This window comes from Macadamia integrifolia, chromosome 12 (assembly GCF_013358625.1).
Source record: "Macadamia integrifolia cultivar HAES 741 chromosome 12, SCU_Mint_v3, whole genome shotgun sequence".
Classification (NCBI taxonomy): domain Eukaryota; kingdom Viridiplantae; phylum Streptophyta; class Magnoliopsida; order Proteales; family Proteaceae; genus Macadamia; species Macadamia integrifolia.
Window position 1 is genome coordinate 4134645 of NC_056568.1, and position 24196 is coordinate 4158840.

At 46.8% G+C, this 24196-nt stretch overlaps 3 protein-coding genes across 3 annotated transcripts in view; all 3 read right to left on the minus strand.

Moving 5' to 3' along the window:
• LOC122057466 (helicase-like transcription factor CHR28) overlaps nt 1-24196 on the minus strand; it is a 135731-nt gene that overhangs the window by 33899 nt on the left and 77636 nt on the right. The gene's annotated exons all lie outside the window — the stretch shown is intronic.
• Nucleotides 12198-13484, minus strand: LOC122057473 (actin cytoskeleton-regulatory complex protein PAN1-like). Its single transcript, XM_042619582.1, has 2 exons — nt 12888-13484; nt 12198-12787 (listed from the first exon to the last, which is right to left on the minus strand). The coding sequence occupies exons 1-2, from the start codon at nt 12894-12896 to the stop codon at nt 12227-12229; spliced, it is 570 nt and encodes a 189-aa protein (XP_042475516.1). The 5' UTR covers nt 12897-13484; the 3' UTR covers nt 12198-12226.
• On the minus strand, nt 20055-22864 carry LOC122057467 (caffeic acid 3-O-methyltransferase-like). The gene is made up of 4 exons (XM_042619578.1): nt 22392-22864; nt 21222-21532; nt 20745-20809; nt 20055-20618 (listed from the first exon to the last, which is right to left on the minus strand). Exons 1-4 carry the CDS (start codon nt 22793-22795, stop codon nt 20322-20324), a joined length of 1077 nt encoding a protein of 358 aa, XP_042475512.1. The 5' UTR covers nt 22796-22864; the 3' UTR covers nt 20055-20321.

Sequence of the window (24196 nt, forward strand, 5' to 3'; positions counted from 1 at the left end):
CTGGACCGGTGACCGGGCTAACTCCGGTTAACCCAAACCTGTTAGGATCATCTGACACAGTACCCAACCACAACATACACACATCTAAGATAAACGTTCAAAAGTTCAGCAGAAGACTTAATTTACCTGTAAATACCCCAAATATACTTGATACACAAATTATAGTATGTAGATAAATACATGTGGGCCCGCAGGCATGATATTTACACAAAAAGAATAATAATTCACGTATGAAATACACACAAAAAGGGATCATCAAAAGAATAAAAAAGTAAAACTCTGTACGGCGTCAATACTGCGGTCTCGCAGCACAGCCCTCGCACGTGCAATCTGTACCGTGCTCATACTCCTCGGGGACCCACCAATCCTCATCGAAAAACTTAACTGTGGGGCCCGACACTTGATCTTCAGGCTAGTGACCTGTAAAATCATCTAAAAGAGGTGTGCACGTGGGATGAGCTCACTAGCTCAGTAAGTGAAAAGAAGTATCACACAACAATCACATCCATATGCACTATATGCTATGCAATTCATTTTAAATCTCATCCACCTAAACAACATTACTAAGTCTTTGATTTGGTGCTACTACAACCACAGTGCGCGTATGCTCTGGGTACGAGCGCGAACTCCATCCCGCGATACGCCCATAGGGTTGTGGAAGAAGGCCTACTGTGAGTACTCGAAAAAATAAAGCATGCCGACTACCGGCTCTCAACATAAAAGTAAATGACAGAAAGTAAAGGTGCTGACCCCAGGAATTTAAAAGCAGTACGATTGGCCCTCTTGAATATACCACTGAGGTTGTCGACTGTCATAATGACCAGCCGGGCGTATGTCTAACAGCCACAGTGACCCGATAACCGCGACCACTGCTTCCCCCCAAGTGATAACCCAATACCTCAACCCCTGTTGGGAAGGGTCGTAGTACAGGAAGATGATAATCCTAAACCGCATGCTCCTATATGATATAGTACGATTGTATAGTGCCACCGTGTCCCATTCCATGGACCAACAATGCACTCGTTTTCAAGTCGACTACGACATCTAGTCTAATAATGTATAATGCACAGTGGTCCCATCATTCATCACATAAACACATCCATCATTTAGCATTGAGAAAGTAAAACACAACACACATGTCATAATCATATGAGGATGACTAAACTACACATAATTTGCATGATGACATGACTAGTTTAGACACAATTGAATGATGTCAAACAAGTCTTAAAATAAAGTCAAACGTCATCTCCCCACTTACCTATTGTGTACAAAGACTCACACCCGGTACGAGTGAGATCCGACGCGAGAAACGTAAATTTTTGTGAACCTATCATAAATGAAGGGGGTTAGCATTTCACCACTTTATGGTCAAAACTAACAAGATTTGATGGTTAAATCATGTTTAGAATCATAAAAGAAGGTTGTACGTCCGTTTTGGATCCATTCAGACACAAAAATCACGTTAGGGGCCTCTCGGGTGGGTCGGACAGCCCACCTATCACTGCCCACCGGTCTTCTCAGGTGGGCGGGTCTGCCAGCCGGTGGGGACCGAGGGCCTGTGCTCTCAAGCGGACTGGTCGACCCACCGATTGGCCCATCAGTCCTGACCTGCTGGTGGGGACCGAGGGCCTGCCTTCTCAGGCGGGCTGTGCAACCCACCGGTCCCAGCCCACCTGAGAGGGCAAAAAATTGCCCTCATCCTTGAAACTTTCCTCAACCTTTGGGAAATCAAATGAGGCTTTTCCAATCGTATTTTTTACACATTTAATGTCTCATAAGGTGATTCTAACCTAGATCTAAGTTAGATTTAAAGATTGAAAAACCATCTTACCTTCTTTGCTCGAGAACTCTTTTAAAACCCAAAAAATCACTTCCTTGCTCAATAAATCACCAATGCTTCTCAAATCTTGTAAACACTTCTTCAAATTCTTCAAAATCAACACATAGACCCTCTATTAAACCTTATATTCATCATCCCAAGTGGGATTTACAAGATCTCAAGAAACTCTACCCAAATCAAGGGTTTTACTTGGGTTTGGTGAAAGCTTAAGAAGCATAGCCTTTGCTCACCTCCAATCGTAGCCCTCGTGTTGGGGATCACTCTTCCAGCGTCGGAATGGGAAGATCAAACATTGACGCCACTTAAATCCATTTCTTCCTTCTCTTCCTTCCTCTTTCTTCTCTTTCGTTCTCTTTTCTTCCTTCTTTTCTCTCTCCTCTTTACTCTTCTCACCAAACTCCTTAATGTAATAAATGAGAAATAAAAAACACAATAATGTTATTTATACTTTTTAAAACAACTAGTAACCACATGGGTGGGTCACTTAGGTGGGCGGATGCGCCCGCCTGTGACCGCCCACTTAAGACCCGAAAATCTGCCAACAAGTGGGATTTTGATGGAATTCGACTTTCGGTGTGTATGTTATTCTCGGCACAAGGTATATTTTACGTATGTACTTTAGGATACGGCTACATACCAGCATTACCCGTACATGGCCTTATGATACGTGCATGTGCACGGCTTGGGTACACCTGTCTCCTCTGTCACTGACTGAGACTTGTCTGGTCAACCTGTGTTCAAAGTCACCCTTGTCATCATGGTCCATAAGGAACCCGCTTTAACCCTCTCTGGTTCGGGTCATGCATGGTTAAACCAGGTCAATCGTGTAATTAGACCAGGTTTAAAAAGTAGGGTATCACATCTATAGCTCGGTTAAGGCCTGTTTATGATAGCCCGATTAAAGTCTGAGATCGATCAGCCCGATTATTAACCGTACCATGTCCCCCAAAGCTAGACCCATTTACTTAAATGAGTGTTCACAGCGTAAGACTTCCAAGTGGTCAAGCCAGATTAAGCCCAACTAAGACCGGCCCGGCCCGGCCCGACCGATTGACACCTCTAATTCAAACATCATTTTGATCCTTCTATGACTTTTAACTGTAGTATCTAGGTGGGATCTTCTGACCTGAATTGGGATTGGCTGGCATTATTCTAGTTGATATAAGGCCATGCCATCAGTTGGTTCATACCGACCAATACAACAGATATTCCAACCAGCATCCAATAAATCAATTGATCTGGATTGGGATCAACATTTGGTATGGTCGAGTTAAATTTGCTTTGGGGTTTTTTTTTTTTTCCGGGTTTATTTGATGTAGTGGACATATTTATAAACCTATAATAATTATCTTAAATCTCAACACGGCATCTATTTTATTAGTTAATCTAGTTATGGTCTTTTCATTTTTATTTTTTTTTTCATCAAAAGTTTTTAGTTAGGCTATAATATGTGTCTGACAGTCTAATCTTATTTCAATCACTTTCCTTTTTTATTTTCAGATTCCTAATTAGTTTAATTTATGTTATTAGTTTATGATTGGTTTAGGTATTTTCTTTTTCTTTTTTTCTTTTTTTCCTTTTAGGAATTTGACAAATAAAGTGGGGTGTGTGTGTGCATGCACGCTAAATCTAACATTAGTTTGAAGGTTGGGACACTAGTGGTGAACCCAACCCTACATATCAAGGGTGATGGCTAATCTTATTTTTTTCCTTTCTTTTAGTTTTAATTTTCAGAAACCCCAAAGTGAAATACTTTAGTTTCAAGAATCATAGTTTGTTCCTGTATCCTCAAAATCTCCTATTTTCTAGATTAGATCATTTAATACAAATCAAGAGAAGGCATGTAGAAGCATCAACAAAGATGAGACTTTTACCTTTCATGAGGGGTGGGGTGTCATTTTTTTTCCTATTGAATCTGGATGTAGGAGTCACTTTGCCTTTCAGGCTTCTTTTTTCTATATGATAATAAGGGAAACTAAATTAATCCTAACATTGCAGAGATGTGAACTTTACTTAAATGCATAATAACCGTAGAATTATACACTTCTATCCTCAAATCATGAAAATAGAATAAAAATGATATCTAAAAATGTATGTATATATGCAGAAAAAAAAAAAAAAAACCCTTAATTTCTAGACATACATGATATAATGCACAATAATATATAAAAAGTCACCAAAATATGTAAGACTCATATTTAACCTCATTGTCCTGTTGATTTAAGATCAAAAGAATGTGAAAACTTGCATAAAATAATGAATGCAATATAGAAACTATAGAAACTAAAAAATAAATAAATTCAGAATACAATACAAATATAAATAAAAATAAAAATCCAAAATAAATAAATAAAATAATAAGTGAATTTTGAATAAATCAGGAAAGGAAGAGCAGATCCTAAAATAGTTCAAAATTCCAAAAAGTTCTATGAAAAATTACGGATTAAAATCGTAATCTTTGGCATATTGTCATTACCTAGTTTATGACAACAAAAATATACCTATAGTCTTGTGATGGTAACTTGAAAAGTAATTAATCAAATCAAGTAAAACAAATGAGAGATGAAAATAAACCTATAGAAAAAGAATATAATATATTATGGAAGTCTTGAGAACATACACAACTCAGTTTGAGAAGCACGCCATATTGAGGTAAGCAATATATTCTAGAACTCACTGTTGCAAGGTTCTTCTACACTCCCTAAAAGTGCTTATGGACGTGGGTTATGAGTCTATTTGTTACTTTAACTTTATATAAAATCAAACTTCATTTGAGCGCTGCCCCTCACCCACCCAGATGCCTCCACATGGTTGTCTATTGGCTTGCGTGTTAGTGCAGTGGCCATGCAAGGGAATAGAATTCTCTTGTTCTTATATATAACAACAAATTAATGTTGGATCCATAAGCAATTTCTATTATGCCCTCAACAAACGAACTAATGCAAGATTCTACATTTTTTTTTTTTTCAAAAGTCAGAGGAAATCCACGACATCAATATGCAGATTCTTGTATACTGTCTCACATTCCACCATTGGACACCACACTCTTTCTCTACATTAAATGCCTCATATTGGACAATTCCTCACCCATGACACCAATTCAGACTTTATTTGAAATATTTTAAACAACAGGGCATATTGATTTTGTGCTGACCAATGTAAACCATCGCATATGCAACTAAAGGGATCGAGTCAGAAGCTATTTTCTTTTTATCTTTTTAATCACCAGAGAGAGGCAGAGCATGAGGCAGAGGGGAGGAAAGGGTCAATGGGTGCTTGTTGTCACGTTGAGCAAGCCATTGTATTTTAGAGGATTTTTCGAACTAGGGTTTCAGAGTGAATTTTCTTACCTCTGCTTGGGTGTAATATATCTTTTGCATAACGAAACATCTTCTTCTTCGTTCGAGGACGTAGCACACCACACCAGTATGTGAACCTCATTAAATTTCTATATGATATAGCCAAAATAACCTCTCGGTGGGGGGTAATGACACGTGTCACTGTTAGGACACGTGTCCCCCACCAGACGAAGGGCCCAAGGAACCACTCACACCCGAGCACGCTCAATCACCGAGGCACGCCCGCAGAATCACGCGGGGTCACGTCGCCTGCATGAGGGGAATATTCTCCCAGATGGTTGGACGTATTCTAGTAGGACTCTAAGAGGGAAGAAGGGGAAAAACCCTAAGGCCGAAGAGCTATATAAGAAGGCACGGAAGAAAGGGGAAGGTAAGTTCTGAGACCCTCGCCATTACCCACTTATTAAACTGTGCCGCCGACCCTGACTTGAGCGTCGGAGGACTAACCCCGGACAAAGTTCCGGGCCTCCTTCGTCTGTGTTTGTGTAGGTTGGACTAGCGGGGTTTTTGGCAGCAACAGATTGGGTAGGTTGGACTAGCGGGGTTTTTGGCAGCAACAGATTGGCGCCGTCTGTGGGAACGACGGTAATGGTGGGGAGAACCTACAACCGAAGAAGGACGAGAGCGACGTCCAACGTAGACATGGGGGAAGAACCTTCAGGGGAGCTTCCTCCCTCGGCCGAGACTGGACGGGAAAGGGGTCATGATGACCGGGAAGTGTCCGTCAGATGCCAGCGGTCGGCTGAATATTCAGTACGGGAAGGCAGCGACCATCAGCCTCCCGCGGCCCAGGAGTACGTGACAAGGCAGCAGTTCGAAGACCTCCAGAACAAATATAACCGGATGGCAGAGACTATGAGGGAGGTCTCCAAAGCTGTCTCCCATAAGACCGGCGGAGCACCCCCGGGGACTCACGTCCAGTTCGAGAGGGCTCGAGAAGAAGACCGAAGCAGTACGGGATCGACGAGGGCCGGCCGCGATCCCCGAAACCGAGCAAGGGAGAGTCCCGCGCCCCGAAGTAGGACGCGACGCGCCGCCAGAGACCCGCATGGGGATCAGCACCAAGGAGACAAACAGAGGTCCGAGGACTCGGGATTAAAGAGGATGATCTTAGACCTGAAGGACGAGATCAGAAAGGTGGCAGAAAACCAGACTGGGAACCGCGAGCCCGACCTCACCAATGATACGGCCTTAGCTGACGAGGTCATGAGGGACCCGCTCCCGGTCGGTTTTCGCCTGCCTAAGTACGACACCTATGACGGGTCGGGGGACCCCGTCGATCACTTGGAAGGCTTTAAGGTCGCCATGCAATTTCATCGCGTCTCGGAAAATATTATGTGTCGGGCCCTTCCATTGACGTTCAGGGGGGCGGCGAGGCTGTGGTATAACCGACTACCGACGAAGTCGATCCACAGCTTCAGCGACCTGAGCTACTTCTTTGTGAAGGGGTTCTCTAGTAGCCAGCCCCTCCAGAAGACTACGTTAAACCTAACCAACGTCAAACAGCAAGAAGGGGAATCGCTGCGGAATTACATGAAGCGATTCCAACAAGAAAAGATCACGATCAGGGGCCTTGATCCGAAGGAGGAGTTCACGGCCCTGCTAGGTGGCGTCAAGGACAAGGAATTGAAGAGGTCCCTGGCGAAGCATACGCCTAGAGATCTGACCGAGTTGAGGGCGCGATGCGATAAGTATATCCAGATGGAGGAAACCCTCCAGGCAGATGAAGAAGTCGAAAGGAAGGCGGCGAGGAAGAGACCTTTAAGGGTTGATGATAAACCCATCGAAGAAGGAAAAAGACGAAAGTCCGAGCGCAGTCGGGCCCCCAGTCCACCGAGGAAGTTTGAGAGGTATGCACCCCTGAACCGAAGGCGAACAGAGGTGTTAATGCAGATAAAAGATTCTCCAGATGCCAGGGCCATGAAGTGGCCAGGAAAGATGGGGCGACATCCCGAAAGACGCAATGTGGATAGATACTGCCACTTCCACAGAGACCACGGCCATGACACCGAGGACTGTTGGCATCTCAAGGGGGAGATAGAAGGAATGATCAGAAGGGGATACTTAGGCAGATTTGTAGATCGGGAGAAAGAGCTGGCTCCAGAAGGCAATGGCCGGAGGGAAAACCGCCGGAGAGATGGCGGAGGTCGTTATGAGAGAAGGGGGCTTGCCCGCAGAGGAAATCAAGAACAGCGGAGAAACCAGACACCAGAGGGAGATGGACGCCGGCCTCGAGAGGAGAACAAGAGCCCAACAAGAGTTATAGCAACCATCTGTGGAGGCCCGGCCGCAGGAGAGAGTTCGGTCTCTGCCAGGAAGGCGAAGGCCTACGCGAGGAGCGTACATGTGGCAGAATGGTCGAACAAGAAGGCAAAGACGGGGACGGTCATCTCATTCTCAGACGATGATCTGGAAGGGGTACAGACCCCGCATGATGATGCCTTGGTCATCGCCATGACTATAGGAGATTGCAAAGTAAAAAGGATCTTAGTGGATAACGGCAGCTCAGCTGATATCCTGTTCCTCGAAGCTTTCCGGAAGATGGGCCTCGACGAAGGAAAGTTAAAAAAGGTCGAACACCCGCTGCAAGGATTCTCTGGCACCCCGGTGAAGGTGGAAGGGTCGATAGAGCTGCCGGTTCGAGCTGGCACCGGAGATCGCCAGGCGACGGTGATGATCAACTTCCTGGTAGTAAGCATTACATCAGCATACAATGCCATACTAGGAAGAGTCGGGTTGAATCTGTTAAAGGCCATCGTCTCCACCCCCCATCTCAAAATGAAGTTCCCAACTAAGAATGGCGTCGGGGAGTGTCGGGGTGATCAGGAGACGTCCCGAAGATGTTACGCCACTACCCTCTGGGGAAAAGAAAAGGCGGGTGAGACGCTCCCAATAGAGGATCTACGTGATGATGTCAGCTATCAACGGGGAGAGCCGGCCGAAGATTTGGTGCAAGTTGAAGCTGAAGAGGGAGACGACACCCGGCAATTCCAGATTGGGGCTACCATGCGAGGGCCGCAACAAGAAAGACTCGTCTCATTCCTGCGGAGCAACGCTGACGTATTCGCTTGGTCGGCATCGGATATGCCCGGGATCGACCGAGAAGTAATAGAACATCACCTGAACGTTAGCCCCATGAAGAAGCCGGTGCAGCAGAGGAAAAGGACGTTCGCCCCAGAAAGACAGAAGAAGATAAACGAGGAAGTGGAAAAGTTACTGAAGGCCCGGTTCATCCGAGAGATCCAGTACCCGGAGTGGGTATCTAACGTGGTGATGGTCCCGAAGGCAAACGGGAAGTGGAGGATCTGCATCGACTTCACCGACCTGAATAAGGCCTGCCCCAAGGATGCATACCCCCTGCCAAAGATAGACCTGCTCATCGACGCGACGGCGGGATACGAGACGCTGAGTTTCATGGATGCATACTCGGGATACAACCAAATCAAAATGGCCGAGGCTGATGTCCCGAAAACGTCCTTCATAACTGAGGGAGGGTTGTACTGCTATGAGGTCATGCCTTTCGGACTGAAGAACGCGGGGGCCACCTACCAGAGGTTGGTGAACAAAGTTTTTAAAGGGCTAATCGGCAAGACCATGGAAGTGTACGTGGATGACATGCTCGTGAAAAGCCTGAAGGCAGAAAGGCACATCCAAGACTTGGAAGAGGCGTTCCAAGTGCTACGACGGTACGGCATGAAGCTGAATCCAGCAAAATGTGCCTTCGGAGTAGCCTCGGGGAAGTTCCTCGGCTTCATCGTTTCAGAGAGAGGAATCGAAGCCAACCCAGTCAAAATACAAGCCATTCGGGACATGAGGTCACCCCAGAACGTAAAGCAAGTCCAGGAGCTGACGGGTCGGGTAGCCGCCCTCGGAAGATTCATGTCTCGGTCTGCAGATAGATGCCTTCCTTTCTTCAAAGCGCTGAAAGGGGCTAAAAGGTTCGAGTGGACGGAGGAGTGCGAAAGATCTTTCGAGCAATTGAAGGAGTACTTGGCCGCACCCCCACTGCTGACAAAGCCGAACACCGGAGATGTCCTGCAGTTGTACCTTGCTGTATCGGCAGTTGCTGTAAGCGCCGTACTGACGAAAGAGGAAGGAAAGCAACAACGGCCAATATACTACGTCAGCCGAACCCTTCTAGATGCCGAGACAAGATACCGAAAGGCGGAAAAAGTGGCGTACGCCCTCGTGACGGCGGCAAGGAAGCTGAGGCCATATTTTCAGTCACATACGGTATGCGTACTCACCGACCAGCCTCTGAAGAAAATATTGCAACGGCCAGATATGTCCGGTCGTCTAGTAAATTGGGCCATAGAGCTAGGAGAGTTCGACATCCAGTACAAGCCGAGAACCGCAATTAAAGCACAGTCCCTCGCAGACTTCATAGCGAAGATGACGATCCCCGATGACCCGTAGGAATCTGTCGAGGAACGAGCAGATGAGGCTTGGACACTGTATGTGGATGGGGCTTCCAACAGCGATGGGAGTGGCGCTGGGATTGTGCTGGTAAGCCCCGAAGGCTTCAAAGTAGAGTGCGCCCTACGGTTCGACTTCGACGCCTCCAACAACGAAGCGGAGTACGAAGCGATAATAGCCGGAATTAATCTGGCTCGGGCTTTGATGGTGAAGGAACTAGTAGTGCATAGCGACTCCCAACTCGTCGTGCGACAAGTGAATGGCGAATACGAGGCCAAAGAGCAGAGGATGGCCGAGTACTTGAACACGGTGCGAGAAAGGTCAGCGGTTTTCAAGGAATTTGAGGTAAAGCAAGTGTCACGAGAAGAGAATGCTAGCGCAGACGCGCTGTCGCAGCTGGCCACTTCCGACTCCGCGGAACTTGGGCGAACGGTGTATTTCGAAGTACTACCACGGCCAAGCATCGAGAAACCCCACGAGGTGTTACCCGTAGGTGAAAACGGCCGAGGCTGGATGGACGCCATAATAGAATACCTCAAGGAGGGGAAGCTCCCAGAGAACAAGGACGAAGCAAGAAAGGTAAGAATGAGGTCGGCACGCTTTTTTCTGAAGGATGACATGCTGTACAAGATAGGGTTTACCTCACCGTACCTCAAGTGCCTGGATTCGTCCGACGGCGAGTACGCGCTCCGGGAAGTGCATGAAGGGATATGTGGCCAACACCTTGGAGCCCGGGCCCTGGCTCACAAAGTACTAAGGCAGGGCCTGTACTGGCCGACAATGAGGAAGGACGCGGAAGCACTGGTCAGGAAATGCGTCAAGTGCCAGATTTTCGCCCCCGTGCCTAGGCTACATTCTACCGAGCTATCGTCCTTATCTAGCCCAGTACCGTTCGTCATGTGGGGGATGGACATCTTAGGTCCGTTCCCCTTGGCCACGAGACAAAGGAAGTTTGTGGTGGTGGCAGTCGACTATTTCACGAAGTGGGCGGAAGCCGAAGCCCTAGCAACGATAACAGAAAAGAACATAAGGGACTTCTTCCAAAGGGCGATGGTATACAGATTCGGAATCCCCCACGTCGTGGTTACGGACAATGGAACTCAGTTTGCCAATCCAACCTTCGACGCGTTCTGTGAAGCCCTCGGCATCAACCACAGGAAAACCTCCGTCGGGTATCCCTCGACCAATGGGCAAACAGAAGTAACCAACCGTACGTTACTCCAGGGGATAAAAAAGAGGCTAGATGATGCCAAAGGACTATGGGCAGACGAGTTGCACCACATTCTCTGGGCCTACCGCACCACTGAGAGGTTAGCTACCGGAGAAACACCCTTCATGTTAACATACGGCACTGAAGCTGTACTCCCAGTGGAGATAGGGGCTATTACACATCGGATTCGGTACTACAACGAAGACGAAAATGACAAAGGACTCCGGGCAAATTTGGACCTCTTGACAGAAACCAGAGAAGCTTCACAGGAAAGGATGGCCGCCTACCAACGGAGGGTCGCCAGGCACTACAACACCAAAGTCCGGAAGAACGAGTTTAGGCAGGGCGACCTTGTCCTCAGAAGGGCGGAAGTATCGGACCCAAGGCATCAAGGGAAGCTAGACCCAAACTGGGAAGGTCCCTACAGAGTCTCGAGGGTAATACGACCAGGGTCCTACCACCTAGAGACTACGGGGGGAGTAAGGGTACCCCGATCGTGGAACTCGGATAATCTAAGAAAATTCCACCAGTAGTAAAGTGGCTCTGTTAGTTTTTTTTCCGTCTGTAGTTCTTTGCAATTATTGCTCTTCTGAACCTTTTAAATTGTAATTCATCTTGAAATCCGCAAGATTTAATTCATGAATAATACGAGAGCTGGTTTACGGCAACTGAGGATCCTCCAGGCTGATTACCTCTAACTTTGAGGAACGGATGACTGAAGGTCCACACCTTGGAGGCTCAATCACCCCTTCGGCTCGGAGTTCGGCCATAGCCGAACAGACCTGACCGAAGGGGTACCATCTAACAGACCCTTCGGCTGCAGCCGAGGGTATCTTCGGTGATTCGGTGATCCTGATTGTTGGGCGGTCGACCTTCGGTGAACCCTTCGGCCCCAGAGCCGAGGGTACACAACTGGTTGGTGGTTGCCATCGAATGGACCACCTTCGGCCATAGCCGAGGGTACACAACTGGTTGGTGGTTACCATCGAATGGACCACCTTCGGCCAAGGTCCTGATTCATGCGATTGACAAACCCTTCGGCTGGAGCCGAGAGGGAAAACACTTGTAAAATATTGCCAGTGATTACAGGGTCGGCCTTCGTCTGACTTGCTAACAGGTCGACCCTCGGCCAAGTCTCGGGGCCATGCGCCTATGGACAACTAGGGTTTCGGCCCTTTGCAATTATTTATGAATCAAAGATCAAATGAACAAATGAAGAAAGATATTGCATTCATAAAAGCCCGAAGGCTAGTTACATATGAAGCCCGAAGGCAAAAGATTACACTAAAGCCCGAAGGCTAGTTACATATGAAGCCCGAAGGCGAAAGACTACAAAAAAGCCCGAAGGCTAGTTACATTGAGGCAAGGGGGTAGGCTGCGCTGAGAGCCGAGGCCACCTTAAGGAGCATCTGTCGGGTTCACGGCCTCGTCTTCGGCGGGGAGTGCCTCCTGGTCCGAACCCCCACGACCAGGGGTCGGAGGGACTTCCCTTTGCAGCTGGATCTCACCTTCCTCGCTGCCGCCTCCACCGTCGGCGTCGGCAACCTCGGTGGCCGATGGCACCGCCTCCACATCGTCGTCCTCAAAGACGAGGCCGCTGTCGGCAAAGGAAACCCCAGGGTAGTGCCCGAGGACCCAGTCTCGGACCTCGGTAGCACCCATGGTGTACCCTGGGGCGATGGCGTTCGTGATCTCCTCCTTGAAGGCCTCGGAGACTCGATACTTCTCGACCCCTCGGACTTCGGCTTCCAGAAGGCGTGCCCTCATTTGCGACTTCAACTCCGAGAGCTTCCGTTCGCACTCTCGGCGCTCGAGGGCTAGCTCGCACTCCAGGTGCTCCACCTTCTCGAGGAGGATGGAGCGCTCGTTGTCTAGGGAGACCTTCTCCCTCTCGCTGGCTTCGAGCTCCCGACTCATGGCCTCGGCTCGGAGGACCAGCTGACCCATCTGGTTCTGAGCCTGCACAAAGCACCGAAGATTAGAGTAAAAAATATATACATATATAGCACAAGTAGAAAAGAGGCAGGAAGACCGAAGGTTAAAGAGGACCGAGGCTTACCCCTGCCATGAAGATGCACGCCGAGGTGAGCAGCGCCGCCGTCCCTTGCTTCTGGGCTTCTGTGGCGTCTCGGGGGAGACTTCCCTTCGTCACCAACTCTCTGGCAACCCGTCCGACGGTCAGAGAGTCGTCTTCTTTAACCGACCACTCTGGGATGAACCCCACCTCGGCCCTCGACGACGGAACCTTCGGGCCTCGAGAGGCATTAGCGGACGGAGGGCCTTGAGCCAGACCGTCTCTGGGAGCGGCGAGGGCTTGGACAGCCTCGGCAGTCGACCCCTCCACCCTGGGCCTCTTTCTCGGGGTCTCAGAGGACGGGCCCGCCTTTTCTTTCCTTTTGGACTTCGGCTGCTGGGGGGCGTCACGGGCCTTGGCTTCCTTTATTTTTGCCTGTCTTGCGGCGGCGGCGGCCTTGGCCTCGGCTCTGGTAACTTGCACTGCAAGAAGACACAAGAGGTATTAGTACGAAGGACCGACACTCGAAGGAAGAAGACGAAGTCTAGCCTAACTCACCCGGGCTAAGCCCGAACTTGAAGAGGATGGCGTCGGACTTGAGGCAGTCGGCCTCGACTGGAGAACAGCCTTCCTGCCGCCTCGCCATCGCCAACGACTCCGCATCTGCCCCGAATAGGGCAGGGGCGGAGTTCACATCCCGAAGGTCCGGGATGTCCCAGACCGTGCCGAAGGGCACCCCCTCGGTCGACTTCACAAAGAAGTACTTATCTTTCCACCCGTGGATGGAACTCGGGTAACCCTTCAGGAGCCGAAGGTCCTTTCGGGGGCAAAAGTAGTACCAGCCCGTAAGTCCCTTACAGGCCTGAAGAAGGAAGCAGTTTATGAAGAGTCGAAGGGAGAGAGGCCTCTTGTGCCGAACGAAGAAGATGACGAAGCTTAATGCTTGTCTCCACCCGTTCGGCGTTAGCTGGGTCGGGCTTACCCCGTAGTGCCGAAACACTTTGGTGAAGAAGGGGTGGAGGGGCAGCCGAAGGCCTGCCTTGAAGGCTTCCTTGTACAGGCACAGCTCCTCGGGGTTCCGATAGCTGGCTCGGTCCGAAGGTTTGGGCAGACGGAGCTCGAAAGCATCCGAAACGCCGAAGGAGGCCCTTAGCTCCTCCAGTTCTAGTTCGTCCATCGTGGAGACGATCTTAAGGGCCTCAACTTCTAGGGGCTCCTGTGTCTGGGCTCGGGCGTCGAGCACCCTCTCCCTGAACTCCTCACCGTTGGAGCCACCCTTGGACCCCGACGGTGTGGCCGCTGACGATGAGTCGCGGGAGGAGGGAGAGTCGGTGGAATCCGAGGACATCCCTCGGACTTCCCCAGGACTCCTATACCTACGTCTTGGTCTCGACCTCTCGCGGGACGATGGGCTGTAGCCCGACGAGGAAGACATCACTTACTTGTTGCTAAGCTAGGGAAGAAGTGGACGAGGCTAGAAGGGGGTCCGAGGCCGAAGGTGAGCTCTCCGAAGGGAAAAAAGAAAGGTTGCCCCACAAATGGCCCCCCACATTATATAGATGGAAGAATGGCGGTACGACTTCCGAGCATTAATGGCACCGCCACGTCAGGGTACGAAGCCTCGAGGTTTGCGCCCGAATGGACCAAGCAGGCCTAGCAGACGATCTCTCCTTCGGTTGGGAGTTCGGCCAAAGCCGAACGGACCTGACCGAAGGTCCCTCCTTCGGTTGGGAGTTCGGCCGAAGCCGAACGGACCTGACCGAAGGTCCCTCCTTTCGGTTGGGAGTTCGGCCAAAGCCGAACGGACCTGACCGAAGGTCCCTCCTTCGGTTGGGAGTTCGGCCAAAGCCGAACGGACCTGACCGAAGGTCCCTCCTTCGGTTGGGAGTTCGGCCAAAGCCGAACGGACCTGACCGAGGGTCCCTCCTTCGGTTGGGAGTTCGGCCAAAGCCGAACGGACCTGACCGAAGGTCCCTCCTTTCGGTTGGGAGTTCGGCCAAAGCCGAACGGACCTGACCGAAGGTCCCTCCTTCGGTTGGGAGTTCGGCCAAAGCCGAACGGACCTGACCGAAGGTCCCTCCTTTCGGTTGGGAGTTCGGCCAAAGCCGAACGTACCTGACCGAAGGTCCCTCCTTCGGTTGGGAGTTCGGCCAAAGCCGAACGGACCTGACCGAAGGTCCCTCCTTCGGTTGGGAGTTCGGCCAAAGCCGAACGTACCTGACCGAAGGTCCCTCCTTCGGTTGGGAGTTCGGCCAAAGCCGAACGGACCTGACCGAAGGTCCCTCCTTCGGTTGGGAGTTCGGCCAAAGCCGAACGGACCTGACCGAAGGTCCCTCCTTTCGGTTGGGAGTTCGGCCAAAGCCGAACGGACCTGACCGAAGGTCCCTCCTTTCGGTTGGGAGTTCGGCCGAAGCCGAACGGACCTGACCGAAGGTCCCTCCTTTCGGTTGGGAGTTCGGCCAAAGCCGAACGGACCTGACCGAAGGTCCCTCCTTCGGTTGGGAGTTCGGCCAAAGCCGAACGGACCTGACCGAAGGTCCCTCCTTCGGTTGGGAGTTCGGCCAAAGCCGAACGTACCTGACCGAAGGTCCCTCCTTCGGTTGGGAGTTCGGCCAAAGCCGAACGTACCTGACCGAGGGTCTCTCCTTTCGGTTGGGAGTTCGGCCAAAGCCGAACGGACCTGACCGAAGGTCCCTCCTTTCGGTTGGGAGTTCGGCCGCAGAGCTGAACGGACCTGACCGAAGGTCCCTCCTTCGGTTGGGAGTTCGACCAAAGCCGAACGGACCTGACCGAGGGTCCCTCCTTTGGTTGGGAGTTCGGGCAGAGCCGAACGGACCTGACCGAGGGTCCCTCCTTTGGTTGGGAGTTCGGGCAGAGCCGAACGGACCTGACCGAGGGTCCCTCCTTCGGTTGGGAGTTCGGGCAAAGCCAAACGGACCTGACCGAGGGTCCCTCCTTCGGTTGGGAGTTCAGCCAAAGCCGAACGGACCTGACCGAGGGTCCCTCCTTCGATTGGGAGTTCGGCCAAAGCCGAACGGACCTGACCGAGGGTCTCTCCTTTGGTTGGGAGTTCGGCCAAAGCCGAACAGACCTGACCGAGGGTCCCTCCTTCGGTTGGGAGTTCAGGCAGAGCCGAACGGACCTGACCGAAGGTCCCTCCTTCGGTTGGGAGTTCGGCCAAAGCTGAACAGACCTGACCGAGGGTCACTCCATCGGTTGGGAGGTCGGCCAAAGCCGAACGGACCTGACCGAGGGTCACTCCTTCGGTTGGGAGGTCGGCCAAAGCCGAACGGAGCCGACCGAAGGTCCCACCTTCAACAGGGGGCTCGGTAAAGCCGAACGGATCTGACCGAAGGTCCCAGCTTCAATAGGGGGCTCAGTAAAGCCGATCCGAAGCGGCCGAAGGTCTTTCTCTCGGTCGACCCCAAGCCTTGGTCACTGGTAATGCCAAGGCCGAAGGAACAAGTCAACCAAAGAAGAAGGTTACTCCCACAGGAAGAAGCTCCTAGTGGAAGTAAGGGGGCTCCTGATATAGCCAAAATAACCTCTCGGTGGGGGCAATGACACGTGTCGCCTCCGAGACATGTGTCCTCCGCCAGACGAAGGTTCCAAGAAACCACTCACACTCGAGCATGCTCAATCACCGAGGCACGCCCGCAGAATCACGCGGGATCACGTCGCCTGCATGAGGGGAATATTGCCCCCCAGAAGGTTAGACGTATTCAAGTGGGACTCTAAGAGGGAAGAAGGGGGAAAAACCCTAAGGCCGAAGGACTATATAAGAAGGCACGGAAGAAGGGGGAAGGTAAGCTCTGATACCCTCACCATTACTCCCTTATTGAACTGTGCGGCCGACCCTGACTTGAGCGTCGGAGGACTAACCCCGGACAAAGTTCCGGGCCTCCGTCGTCTGTGTTTGTGTAGGTTCAACTAGCGGGGTTTTTTGGCAGCAACACAAACAAAAAGAAAGGTTGTAGATCAGATGTAACATGGTGTGTGGCTTAAATGTCGGTAAACCAGGTGTATGGTTGATGTAAATAGGGGTAGGGAGATGGGGAAGAGAGGAATATGTGTAGTGGGTGGATGGAAGGTTAGGTAAAGCGGGATACATGTACGGGTGGGGGGTCGGTTAAGAAGAAGCGGGATGCTAAGGGATGGTTGGTAGTGGTAGTAACAGCTGGTGGCAAGATGATTGGTTTGATAGAAAATAGTACACCACATACAACTTGCTTGGTGGTTACTCTGGCCACGCTTGTAGCCACTACAGAAGCCATGACCTGGAAGAGGGGGACAAGACGGGCCAAGAGCGCTAGCATTGGTAAAGTGCAGAGATAGAACTCTATAGTGGATGTAGATGCAATCACAGTGTTGAGCGTATCCTAGATGGCTTTGCTAGTTGTCTTGCCGATGATCAAAAGGAAAGACTTGCTCTGTAAGGGAGGCGACTAGTAAACTCATAAGCATGGTGACGCCATTGAAAGGTTTCCTATGCATCGATAGGGCATGGAATCGAGCCATCGAGGTTTGGCCAAGAAGGAATGGAACGATTTGGGTTTTTCAAAATAAGTAGTTGTTTAGGGTTTAGTTTGATGGAAATATAGTGGTGGGCTAATGGAAGGGAGAAAAGGTGGAGAGGAGGGGCAAGGCAATGAGAATAGAGGAGGTGGTGATGGCAGGAGAGGAGTCATGGGAGGCCATTAATGAAGGGAGGGGCATGAGAAGAGATCAGTAGTAGAGTATATGTGCGGAATGTATGAAAAAGGATATATGATGTATGGAGAGTGCGGATCAGGTTTACATATGCGTACATCCCTGGTCTATGAATTTAAAATCTACTTTCTCTCTCTTAATTTAATAAATTTCAAATTTACAGAGATTGTTCATGTACGTGAACCTGATCCAATGGATGGATATGCTTCTTTTTTTTTTTTGATAAGTGACTTTGTGTATTAAGGGAAAAAATAATTACAAAAAGAGGCAATCCCATATACTCCCTTTAAACAGACCTAAAGAAGAGTAAGGAGATCCCTAATCTAGCAGGATGGACCCTGCATACCAACTTGAACCAAACTGAATCAATCACTCGCATGATCATTACTTCCTAAAATAGATAGTATGCCTAGTAACCAAATCTACAACACTTTGTAAGTCATGTGGGAAGTCCTCTGGCTGAAGTGTCACGTCACCCTCTCCTGTATCATATGTAGCCATATAATTTGCTGGACTGTTAGCCTCCCTCCATACAAGTATAATCTCTTTCCTCTCAAACTCCATAAGCAAGTGTAGTAGTTTACTTTTTAGAATTTGAATCTCCCAAGGCCCTTCTATCCTCCCATTTATGATATCCACAACTAACTTTGAATCTGACCTGATTGATATTTGCATAATATTGAGGTCCTTACATATGGTGATCCCTTTTATGATTGCCATAAGGTCCATAGCTAAAACTGACTTCATCATTCCCTTTCCTGCATAAGCCAGAATTGGCTATCCACTCTTCTCCCTAATAATTCCACCATAACCCGCCCTGTTTTGTGTGAGAGATCCATCACAATGTAGAGCAAACATTTCACCTAGAGGTGATAGCCATTGGCAAGATAATGGGGACTTACTTATCCATGTAATGTTCAGCCCCCAATTATTCACCAAGATTTGATTCCTATCATTACAAGCAGCTTTGAACCAAACAGTCTTACACCTATTTTTCACATCTTCAATAATGCATGAAACAATCTGGCCTTTAGTTTTTACCTTCCTCTTAAATATACTTGCATTTCTTTTCTGCCATACATGCTGAATTGTGGAGCATAGTGCTAATCTTCCAATGATAATGTTCTACTTGACCCCTGTACTTGATAATTTTCTTCCATACCCAAGAAGCACTAGTAATTAATTTTACAGTCCAAATAGAATCATTTTTTAAATACCTCTTATATATCCAATCTACCCATAAACTCTTCCTATGAGATGCAATCCACCATATTAATTTCATGATCCTAGCAATATTCATATCTCTGATGCGTTTTAACCCAAGTCCTCCCTCAGACTTGGATTTACCAACAGCATCCCAAGATATAAAATGAATTCTCCTTTCGAGCCATGAACTCTACCTCCTTTCTGTCCCTCACACTCTCTGGGAAGTAGTTCCCGTAAAAAGCCTCAACAAATTGCTCCCAAGTGGGATTGGGATGAGTAGTTGTCAGTATAGGCTTTGTAGCTTTCCACCATGCATAGGCTTCATCCTGCAACTGGTAAATGACACAAATTATCTTCTGTTTATCGGTGCAACCCAGTATCATAAATGTCTTTTCCACACCTTCAATCCATTTTCCTGGTGCCAACTATTTTTCTTCTCCCAACCGCTACCTACAACTTATTTGTATTTTATTTTATTTTTTGTTTCAAGCAATACACAACTCCTATCCATGACCAACTCTGGGGTGTTCTATGGTGCACAAGGCGCTTACTCACGTAGGGGTTTTGCTCTACAACTTTGGCTATGGGCTCTTCTCTTGCAATTTTCTTTTTTTTTTTTTTTTTTTTTTTTTGGTATTACATTAACATATCAAAATTAAAGTACCGGAATAGAATCCCTAAAAATTAAAGTTCTTTCCAATGGAAGATCTCCATAAACTCAATGGTTATGTACATTGTAAATTAAAAATATATTAGGCCAATCGATTCTATATCCATATGGGTTGCTCTAATACTACTTGTTAGACTCTTAGGGTTTCACAATGGACCCTAATCGGTTCCCATACAAACAACTAGAATACAATATTGATTCAAAACATGGAGAATCAATGTGTACCTTGCACCTGAGTGTGTCAATGGTGAAAACAATGTAGTTCTTCACAAGTCTATTCTCTCGACTATGGATCTTCTACAGCCCCTCAGACCTCCTTGAGTTCCCTTACTTTTGTGGCAGAGTAGAGGAGAGCGAATGATTGTTGTGGGGACTTAAAACGTAGTATATATAATATTGTCTTACCCAAAACCCTAATCTGTAATGGGTTGGGCCAGCATATCCCTAAATTGTTGAATGAACTGAACCTGGTATGTAATTTGACTCTCACCTATTTAATCAACCCTAGTAATTAATTAAGCCTATAATTCCAATGGTGAGAAGACCCAGCTGCCCTCATGCATAGAGAGAGAGAGAGAGAGAGAGAGAGAGAGAGAGAGAGAGAGAGAGAGAGAGAGAGAGAGAGAGAGAGAGAGAGAGAGAGAGAATGTTTCCATTATAACGATGATAAAAGATAATATTACAAGAAGCTTGAGATCCCCAATTGTGACAAGATTGGGCAAACAAACAACAAAAAGGATCATCTATGAAAAGATTAGACAAGCAAGCAATGAGTGCTTATTCCAACCGAAGAAAAATTGGCATCTTGTACAATAAAAAGGATCACCTATGAAAAGTTTAGACAAACAAGCAATGGGTGCTTATTGTAACCAACGAATGAAAACTTGCATGTCTTACTTTACATATTCGATAGCACAAAGGTTAATTACAGGGCAAATCACTTGATAACTACGAAACCCAGCTCCCTTGGCTAGAGCTTCAAAATCTTTCTCAGTTCTTTCTTTTCCTCCAGGATTTATCATCATCATTAAATTGTCAATTTGATATCCAGCTCGAGCTACACGGTTAGTTTCCGCAGCTTCTGAAAGAAGCGCATCAACGATGATCACCTTCCCACCTTTTGGTAATGCTTCATAGCAGTTCTTCAAAATTGTCAAGCAATGTTCATCACTCCAATCATGCAATATCAACTGCAAAACAAGTTCAATTCATTCATAAATTTTAATTAATTAATTAATTAATATGTCACCAAACACTACAATCTATTTAATTAAGGATACAAATTAAGACAATTAATCTATGCAAATTTAACTCACTTTCATAAAAATGGCATCCCCTTTTGGAACACTTTCGAACATATTACCTCCAACATGCTCCACACCTGTGCACCAAAATCTCAGAGTAAGCACATAATGATGAAGTAAAAAAAATGGAATTTCTGAACCTTATATCATGTTACAGGGAGTAGTAAGTGGTGGCTTATTGTTTAGCCAAGAAAGCCTCTTTGCATCGCAGTTCAAGGATTCCCCTCTTAGAGACATTATGGAAGATATAGGGTGGGACGCCAAGGGTAGACCCGATATAGGTTTTCTTGAGCTTTTTTGCTTTACGTTTGGGCTATCAAGGGTGCCTCTTCTGCTGAGGATCATGCTGAAGGTGGAACTTTATCTTGTTTTCTAGGGATCCCTAGATCTTAATCCTTGTACCATTCTCTTGTATACTTAATATATACTTTGTTGACTTTAAGCCAAAAAAATAAATAATATAATATAATATAATAAAAAAAAAATTACCTGGATGGGATGGTGCTTCTGCAACAACGTAAGGCAAATCAAAATTAATACCCTTGATTGATGGATACTTGGAAGTGATCATTTTAAGGGCAACAGCAAATCCACCACCAACATCGACCACTGAGTTTAGTCCCTCAAACCCTTTGTATACCTGAAGAAGTTTGTTCATAGTAATGATAGTTTGACCTTTCATTGCCTCATTGAAAAGCACGTTGAACCTAGGATCCACACCTTGATATTCAAATGCTGACATTCCATATTCCTTGTGAAATGGGATTCCACCTTCTAGAATGGCTTCTTTCATATGGAACCTACATAATAAAGCACAAGTAAATTTTTAATAACAACAACCAATTTATCTAATTTCCTAATTTGTCTTCAGCCCAATATATTATTGGCTGGCTTGTGATAAAGAAGACTCCATGAATTGAACCTTGTCAAGCCAAATTTAGTGATATATGACAAAATTCAGCAAGTTAACCTTGGCTATGCTAGCACCCCACCCCTCTTTATCTCTCTTCTTCCTTATGATATGACCTCTCTATCCCTAATTGATTGAATCACTAGAAGGGGGCACTCATTGGCTTCGCCAGCTGCCGCATAGACTCTGATTCCCGACGGGAAACACCATCTCAGTATTGAATTATGTACACATTTTTAGATTTTTTATTTTAATTTTCTTATTATTTTACTATCTAGTTTCTTATACTCAACAATCAACAGAATGACATATGGAAGATGGCTTAATAATGTACCCTTTTTTGTTCCTTCTTTATGCTTAGGTAAAAGAATAAGGCAGTTAAGATTATGGACTTAGGGAATGAGGGTTCCATAGGCGCTATATATGTTATTGGTTTGTGCCCAATGGAACAAGTATTGAGGTAAGTCTATCTACGTAATATATTGTCATCTTTCACGTCAAGTGAATAGGTGCATGGAAGGGAGTGTGTCTCACGATTCTTAAAAAAAGATCCACATGATCGAGGAGGAAAGAAAATGTCAAAAAGTGTTAAATAAGAAAGAGTGAAAGAACCTATACTAATACCAGACATTATGTACATCATTTTCAAATAGATTATTCATCCAAAATAAACCAATTAATCAAACAAAGGGAAAAGGAAAGTGGAGAGGGGAGAGGGGAAAGGGGGATGGATTCAATATGATCCTTACCAGCCATGCATGAGGACCTTGTCTTGATGCATAAGCATTAACTTTTCCAAGGATCCCGTCTCTTCATTTTGAAGGAAAAGCTTGCAGATCGGGGCCTCGCCATAGACCCTCTCAATCCGCCCATCCTCGTGTGTCTTCAGTGAACAAGTCACAACTGAATAACTGGCTAGGAGCCGAAGGGCACGATCAACCATTACTGCTGCATCTGGGTTTTGTGTAGGAAGCTGAGAAGCTATCTCAGAAGGTGAGATTTCAGTTCCTACTGGACCAGCTTTAGTGATGATCTCCAGAATTCCAAGCTCCACAACGGATCTCAACACCATGGGAAGGACTGAAGAGCTTGCCAATTGCATTGCATATACACAAGCATCTTCATCCTCTTGGAGTTTCTTCTGCTGTTCCATGGTGGCTTTGGGGTGGTTCTGCTTCTGTTTCTCTTTCTGTTTCTTAGGACTTGTTGGGATTCTTCTCTTGTGTGTTAAAGAGAGATGTCTGTAGAGTTCAATTTATAGTGATCAAGAGCTCACCAACCCAAAATAAAGTAATAATAATAATAATAATAATAATAATAATAATAATAATAGATCCCCATAGGCATTAACCATGCTGATGCTTTTGTTTCTATCATGAACAATAACCACCCAACCAAGCAGAGAGGCATGAGCCTTGGGCGTTGTGGACAATGCGATTAAAATTGAAGCAGTTGTTGGGTAAAGGGAATCTTTTGACCGATTCCCTTTTGGGGAGTTTCCGTTTCGGAAAAAAATCGTCTGTTTTTCTTCATCCATGTTTTTCTTGTTTTGTTACCTTCAGAAGGTGACATGTGGTATTACTTTAAGTGAACGGCCAAGATTGAGTTAAAAACCAAACTGGATGTAATAACCCTCACCCAACTGAATTAATCTTGACCGTTGATGACACGTGTCATCTTCTGCAACTAGCAAAATACAAGAAAAACAGACGATTTTTATCCATTTCCTAATGTTTAATAAGGATGCTGCATGGGGTCAGCTCATTTGCCACATCGCTTCACCTACCACTGAGATAGAACTACAAAAAAAAAAAAAAAAAAAAAAAAAAAAAAATCCCTTGTCTTTATACGTGATATTCTCTTTGAATACGATGGTAGGTGAACGCGTCCGGTGAATATTCATGTGAGTGAATTGGGACTCTTACGCTATATACTTGACATGTTTCATTTGTTAGCAGAATTGTTAAATGGTTAATTAATTTTTCTAATATTTTTAATACTTAAATTAAATTTCATTGTATTCCACGGGCGATGAATTGTAGTAGATATCCTGGCTAGGAAATCCCTGTCTATATCATATGTACATTCCATGGCTTCATGTTTGCTTGTCCAAAACTATAGGATGTTCACATGTTTTAGTCAATAAAATTATTTTTTTACTAAAAAAAAAAACCAAAAAACAAAAAACAAAACCATTAGATTGGAATTTCGATAGATCAGTTATCTAGCCTTTGAGGTCTTTACTCTTAACCCCACTATGTAATTGTGGCGGTGTTAGCTAAATGTCTCACAAATAACACCACCTCATTGTTAAGCCCGAGTTTAAACAAAACAATAGTGACAGTCATATATGCATCGAAAAACATAAGGAGAGTGCTCAAAGGCCATGAGGTGGGGCTAGAAGAGCTAAGTAGTTTTTCCAAAATCTCATCATCACTCCATACTTCTTCCATTCTTCAATTCTCCATCCTTCTTTTTTTTTGACTTGGATCAGCCTATGAAGGAGAGCCCTTGATCTGGATTCAGTGTGGTTTCCTGTCAACACATGATTGGC